The sequence below is a fragment of the Anopheles aquasalis genome, chromosome 2 (genome assembly GCF_943734665.1).
Source record: "Anopheles aquasalis chromosome 2, idAnoAquaMG_Q_19, whole genome shotgun sequence".
Taxonomy (NCBI): Eukaryota; Metazoa; Arthropoda; class Insecta; order Diptera; family Culicidae; genus Anopheles; species Anopheles aquasalis.
Genome location: NC_064877.1, coordinates 23192501 through 23200000, shown reverse-complemented (window position 1 = coordinate 23200000; position 7500 = coordinate 23192501). Strand labels below are relative to the sequence as shown.

General features: G+C 50.1%; 1 protein-coding gene across 7 annotated transcripts in view; it reads right to left on the bottom strand.

Moving 5' to 3' along the window:
- The window catches only part of LOC126570846 (galactosylgalactosylxylosylprotein 3-beta-glucuronosyltransferase P), a 43582-nt gene that overhangs the window by 4684 nt on the left and 31398 nt on the right, over nucleotides 1–7500 (bottom strand). For all 7 annotated transcript variants that reach the window (XM_050228893.1, XM_050228894.1, XM_050228895.1 and 4 more), the window contains one exon: nucleotides 662–1421. In XM_050228893.1, the coding sequence (XP_050084850.1) occupies nucleotides 662–1066 (405 nt within the window). In that variant the 5' untranslated portion in view covers nucleotides 1067–1421. The remainder of the gene's footprint in view (nucleotides 1–661; nucleotides 1422–7500) is intronic.

Sequence of the window (7500 nt, the reverse complement as noted above, 5' to 3'; positions counted from 1 at the left end):
CGAGTACTAATCAAACATCCATGTCATCCTACGCGGCACTGGCCCCGGACCCTCGGCCAATCGAACGGTCAATTTCAACTATTTTCCCAAACTGCAGCGTGTTGGTGCGAGCGGAAAGGATTTCCACTTCACCTGCAGCGGAATTCAATTTCTGTAAGCGATTGTAATTGCATGGTACATGCATTTTTGAACAGAATGGAATGGCCAACGTGCCGTTGTGTACACATTGCGACCGGAAGCAATAACAGGAGCTCGTCCGTCTCGACGGAGAAATGTATTGGATTTGCCGTACTCGACCGGGCGCTGGGGTACTAATCCTGGCAAACGGATGTACATCCCAACATGGAAAATCTCAACCAGAGGACTACAGAGAGATTCGGCTTACGATTTCATTGCCTGAGCACCGGCACCACGGCACGGGGAGCTTTGTGGTAGTTCTTCGACAATCAGTGAACCGTGTGAACGAACCGGACAGATCAAACGAGATGTTTTTTTTTTAACCCAACATCCGCTATGTCGGAACATTGCTCGTTACTGGCATCTGCATCATCGGGGAATGTGTACACTTCAGGTGAATTCCTGGATGCGAATTCCACTCGAATGGACCACAGGAATTTGCACAACAATTCCTGGATGCGTGGAGCGAAGGTCAGACACTCACCTCATCAATACTGTTGGCCGAGGGTGCCGATAATGGCTTCGCCGTGGTGGTCGTCGTGCTGGTCGTTGAAGCCGTGGTGGTGCTGGTGCTGGTCGAAGTGAGGGCCGAGCTGCTGGTCGCGGCAGACGTCGACGAAGAGCGGTCCAGCTTCAGTGGAATGTCCTTAAAGTTAAGGCTTCGCGAGCGGATCTTCTCGGCGAACGATATCTCGCCATCGGCTGCTACCGCGCCACGTCCTTGCCCCAACGCGAGCGAGTCATCGGCGGTAGCACTGGCGGCGACGGCGGCCGCGGCACTCGAGGACACGTTGCTGACGAAGCACGTGATCGAGGACTGATTCTGGCACAGGAGGAAAAAGATCGAGCTGCCCAGCAGCATCAGATAGAGTTTGTACGACCGAATCATGGTGGTGATGGTGGTGGCTGTTCCTGTTTAGCACGCGGCTTCCCTCGGTGCTTGCTCGCTCGGTGCTCGCTACTGTTTCTAAAATTTACTTAAAATCCTATCTACGAAAGACGCGGCTCGGGTATGGTTACTGGCTGGTGCGTGTTAGCACCGTACCGCCCAACGGGTATGGCAACACCGTGCGACGAGCGCGGATACTGCCGACGGCTAGACGCAATGTTTCTCGCTGTCCTAGATGTCCTCGATGGCTGCTCGGTGGCGACGGTGGTGGATGGTTTCGCTGGACGAAATTCGGTTCTGCCATTGAAAGCGACGTCAGTGGCGGTGTAGAATGTGTGGCTCGCTTGTTAGATATCTACGAAGGAAGAAGAAAAAGAAACAAAAACGAAACAGAAAGCATCGGTTACTATGCGTTACAACGCGTGGCAGCGCCTGCCACAATTTGCATCAATCGCTCGAGGCGCTCGAACTGCGCTGGACGACAATTTGGCGACAGGCGAAGCGTAAGCGTATGTTAAGTGTCTATTTTTACAAGACGGCACTGGCCACCCTGGAAGGAAGCGGAATGCTATGCTACAGACAGTCTTATCTATGTATCGAGCGTACATACGCGTAGCGCGTTACTTCCGGCGGCGTCCATGGTCAGCTACTGCTGTCACTGGCTCGCCCTAACGAGACGGTAATTGTATGTAAATTCCCCAGCGGTTTGTGAGCTACTGTTACGACCGCTAGATGCGAATGAATATTTATCAGTGTAGCTAGCGGCGGTAGTGGGGTAAAGAGGAAAGGCAACTCTGCCTCGAGTAGTTCATGGTGACCAGTGTTGATGATAACAAGTGTGCTCTCATGCAGCAACGAGCAGTCCAAACCAAAGAGCACGATAACGCAGTGCCAGGCAGTCGTCTCAGCGAACAATGCTGCTGGTCCTGCTTATGTGGCGTGGCGAAGAGATGGATCAAACTTATCGCAGTGTTTCCTCGTTGTTCTTTGCACTGGTTCGCATTTTTGAGGACAGTGGACGGCTGTGTGACTCATTTGCAACGCAGCATCCTTAACTGTAATTCACTTTTTGCCATTATTCTCAGCAGTGCAATGCAGCAAAATTAAATTTAACAAATCATTATCTTCGCCTGGCACAAGAAATGTGTAGCAGTGGAGTTCGCCACCGCTTCTTATGCTAAACGAATTACGACGTTTCTCTAGGGGTCCAACATAATGCATTGCATATTGAATACATCATTACATGTACTGCGCTGTCTTCGAGCCGTAATGAATAAAATAGAATCAATCGACAACAACGTTAATGCCACCAAGTGCTGTCCACCATGGTCGGCTATAAGGAAACGACACGTTCCGCCAGAAAAGTGCGCGTTAACATGGCCTCATATATTATGCATTCATAGCATATCGACGACCATGCTTCTTGAGTGTAGGTTTTTCGTTTATTTCGGAACCGAATTAGCGGACAGGCGATACGTTGATAGCACTTTCATCGAGCGTTTGATTAGTGACATTGACAAAACTGTTTTTCAGCCTGCATTCTTTTTTCATTTGCTGATATGCGCTCTATGCGTGATTTCAGTGTCTAATCAACCGGAAGACAAGGGTTCCGGCAGAATCCGTGAAGGTGTGCTATGCTCCTGCTCATACTAACGACCCGACATTATGTGATTGCAATGGTTTATGTATAAATCAGGGACAGATTGGATTGAACTCTGAAACAACGAAAAACGGTTCGACGGCCATCGTGCAAACTCCCGTGAGCTTCATCTATTGGCGCCGAGCACCAGTCCAGCCAGCATAATTGGTCGTTCAACATTGCACCAGATGCACTACGGTTAGTGGAGCTGAATGGAAGTGCGAATGCACATCAATCAAAAACCGAGAGTGTTCGTCATAATCACCAATCACATCGACATCGTATGTTATTTGATTTATTGCCCCATTGCCGGATTGCATTTCAGTTTGGCAATGACGCACTCCAACAATTACGATCGATGCGTTCACATTCATCACCGGAGAAGGTAATTAAGCGGAGAAAAAAAATGGTTAATTACCGTTAGCGAATTCTCCTCACAATCCTTTTCCACAATTAATAGTGAAAAATCTTATCCAACACTCGATGGAATTCATCTGAACGTGTTTGTCACTGTGCAAAAGTGCTCTCAATGAAACGACAATTCGTGGCACGAAAGCATCCAAAATTCAAAACCCAATTTCTCCTCTCTTCGGGCCCCCCAAGAGCATCGCTAGCGTTGCTCTCTGTGCATCATGATTATTTAATTAGTTCTCTTCCTCTGCTCGCCCGCTCCCTGCGCTACAAATGACATCATTAGCATCAAGCTGGCCACCGATTCACGGGGTAACGCGTGACGCCCTCTCCACAGTCAACAACTGTCCCATTATGCTGCTGTCGATTGGGTTGCAGACAAGCCCACCGGTACATCCGGCGATACCGAGCCGGGGCCCATCCGGTATCCGGCGGAAACGCTTTGGCCTACACCTAATTTTGCGTTTGCGACGCACAAAAATCATAACAACATCGCGTGGAGGGGCCTGGGGTTACCGTGAGGGGGTCCCTAGCGGTACCGATGGCTTTGGTGCATCAACATCCGAACCGCCGGACACCGAAACGCAACGCGGGCGTCTGTGACATTCACGCAGCGACGCAAAGCGCAATCACATCAGACGACACATCCGCGACACGTGAGGCTGCGACGTCGATGCGGTGAGCCGCGGTTAATTTATGTTGCCCCGTGGAGTTGAGGCTGTGACCATGCCCAATGGCGGGGGACGCTGTTATGTATGAGTCTCCAGCGCGTCTGCAGGCAGCAACATTGCAACATCCGCCACACATTGTTTGTGAGTTTGATTTTAGCTGGCACGAACAACAATAACGCAGCACACTTGGCGATCAGATTCAGACTGAAGTGGACAGACACCATGCACGTAACTTCAGATGAGTGTCGAATGATTATCATAAATCAATACTTAAAATGCAATCACTAGAGGCAGCAACCAGTGCTTTCCAGTGCTTAGTACCGTCGAAGGTCCTCACTGCGAAGGATTTACCGCGAACTGAGTGTTGTGCACCTGTTTTTCTTACTCTATTCTATAAAACAACGGCATGGTAATGCTCAAAATTGCTTTATCAATCGTGAAATGCTTACCTTCATTTTCTTTTTTTACACATTTCGTTAACACCCGCTCGGAGGGAGGGAATGGGACGGAATTAATTGCTTGGCCCCAAAAATAAGTAACCACAGTAGTCCCCCTAAACACGTGCTGCTGTTCTGTGCTGTGTTCCCGATTACAAATGAGTCACACCACGCCGACCACATCCTGTGGAACGAGACGAGGAACCGTCGCGCACTCATAAATTCTCCTCCACAAAACACGCACACAGACTAATGTAATCCCATCTCGGTTGGAGTCCCCGATGAGAGTGTACCGTTTACGGTTCCGTAATCTAGTTAATACTTGCCAGTTGCACAACTCAACCGTGGATGCTGCTGCCGAGCCTTCGCTTCCCTTCAGATCCGCAACTCAAGGGGTGGAGGGTATTACGGGATGAGCTCAAAAGTCAAGAACAACAAGCTGGTGAGGATGGGCAAAGGCTGGAGACCCAAAGGTCCCCCGCTTCGTCCCTTTCGGTGGTTTAAAATCGTGTGCGTCGACCGGCTAGCGGCTCATTTCGTATCGCCACCCGTGGTAAGCGGCCATACATAATTCAAAGGTTTTTCCGCAAACCCCTAATGCGTTATACGGCTCCGTCGCAGGCTCCAGTGCTGCTCCAGTGCCATGCCGCAGTGCTGCTCTGTGCCACGACTGAAAGGCGTGCGTTTTTGTTTGACTGAAAAACGTTCTGGCTTGAATCCTTTTCGAGCCATGGCATGGTGACGACGCTTCTTGTGGGCCAGGGAGGGCACAGATGATGATAAGCATTGCTTGACAAAATTAAACTTAATGAACGGAAAATGACGCCCAATGACTGTGTTACTACCAACTCTGGCCCGAGTCCTATCCGTGGTGGTGGTGGTGGTGGTGAAGGGGAATTCCGATTTGCGAGCGAACTCCCGCGACTGCTTCATCGTTGTCCAACACAGAGTGAGCTGGGAGATATGGCGATTAGCCTGTGCTAATCATCTTCGCAACCATCATCAGTATCATCATTAGGGTAGACAGGCAGCCAGTGCCTTCGTCGTAGATAGGAAATTTTAATCCCTCGCCGGACCTGTCTGACAGTGACGGTGGAGCTCATGATGGGGTGAGGACTGTTTTTTTACAAGGAATTTACTTAAATATCTTACAACGTTGCTTTATCAAATAGTTGATGGGACGTTATTAATATCCTGTTGATGATCAGTATGATCATTCCAAAATTGATAAAAACGATGAAATGGTTTGTAGAGAGATGTACTTTCTCTCAAAAACAAACAGAGGAACAGCAATCCAATGACAATGAATATTAAGTGAAGACGCTGTTGAATCTGTCTGTTTTCAAATCAAAATCTAAGCAATCGTTGAGTAAATCACAATCAAACTGAAACTATGAAGTTATACCCTAGAAGTAATATTTTTTAACAAAAATAACAGCTAACGATCCGTGGTCGTTATCTGAAGAACGTCTGCTTACCGTCTGATCGCATAACTCTGATCATCCGCAGCAAAGCACTCTTCGGTGGACAGTCTGAAGCTACAGAGAGTCCCAGGTTGCGAAGCGTGAAAGTGAAGACGACAGTAGGCGGTGACAGCTGGCCCGTGGATCATATTACACCTGATGGCTTGATTATGGACCGAGTGAGTCTCTCTTCAACAATGCAATCCCATGATACACCAAGGCCCCAAACCAGGCCGACCAACAAATTCCCTCGCAGACACACGCCAACCATGTCGAGGAGCGCTCAGTCCAGCCAAGACAAGAGCATCTGGAATGGGTGGGGGACGGCCCCACAGTAGCTAATTATAGGAGCGTGATTCTTGCTGGCCAACATAACAACGGCGGTGGTGGCAGCGAACGCAACATCGCAACTACTCGTCTCTGCATCTTTCCAACTCCGGCTGACTTCCGCCGGTTCATGGGACTATGGTCTGTCCCCGACCGTCTCGACGAAACTCAACGAATTCCCCGAACTTCCGAGGCCTCCAATAGAGTGAGAGAGAGAGGTTAGAAGCGAGTGTTTGGCTGGCAGTTGGGTGGAAACCTTTTGGGCTAATTTTAATCATAACTTTATGCTTCACTTGCCACTTAGCTCACCAACTCCGAGCATCGCAGCTCGTGTTGTACCACTGCTGTGCGGAGCGCAGTGGTTTTGCGTCTCCATCGCAGACTTACAGGCCCATCCTTCTCCTCTTCCTGTTACTCCTCCTGGAGCAGAGAACACGAACGCAGCCAGTGTTCATTTGTTGAAGGATTTTATCAGTTTCCAGCCACTTTTGCAGCGTGACTTGTGGGCTTGCCTGTGGGAAATCGCAACTCCACCGGGCAGTACATGTGCGATGCACGATTTCATCGCGCAAGAGTTTTTGGGACAACAGTTTCATTGAACTCGGGGCGGTCGGTTGCGATGGATGGATAAGTGAAACGACCACCGACACCGACGGCAACGACTTGCGCCGGGTGCAACTGACTGCTTTGCTGACTGCAGCCGCGTCCGGATGGAGAAGATGAATGGTGGAACATAAAATTCTCTTCCCCAGCACCAGCAGAGCGTGATGGCATCACGACCACGACGACGATGGCCGTGACGCACTGACGGAGACCGAAATTGCTGTTTCTCCATTGCGCGTTCACCGGTCCCATGGCGGTCGCAGGACCAAACCATCACGAACCAAGCGCACCTTGGGCAGCAGTAAAGTGCAGGTGTCGAAGAAATAGAAGTAGAAGAGGTTGCCACTTGCCATCCTTATACGCGCTGCTCTCCCGAAACAGGATATGCATCACGAAGTGTAGCGGGAACGCCTTTAGAATATCGCGACCGACAACCCGGATGTCCCGGCTGCTGGTTGTTTCCGTTGACGCTGGAAAACTTTTCGCCTGCCATTTCGACGCTGCCATCGTTCGCCATCTAGGACCGCGAATTGCAAGACTGCACACAATGGCCAGCACCGCCGGCAGCGCGATCCTTTCGTTTCGTGGAGCGTGCCGGAATGCAGATGTCTCGAGCAGAGCAGTACCAATAGACACTGACAACACCGACAAATACGACTAACAACGTCCGGTCGTCGACTCACGTTGCCGCTCCGAGACGAACAATAATGTATGTGTCTCTGTGCACGGATACTAGGATACTGTTAGTGCACACGTGTGCCTAGGCGGGGGGTGGTGGGTGTCTGGCAGTATCCACCGCCACCCTCCGGTAGCTGGTGGCAAAATATGGTGGATCATAATTTAAGGAAAAACATTCGCCGTGAATGCTCCCGGCCATGGTGGG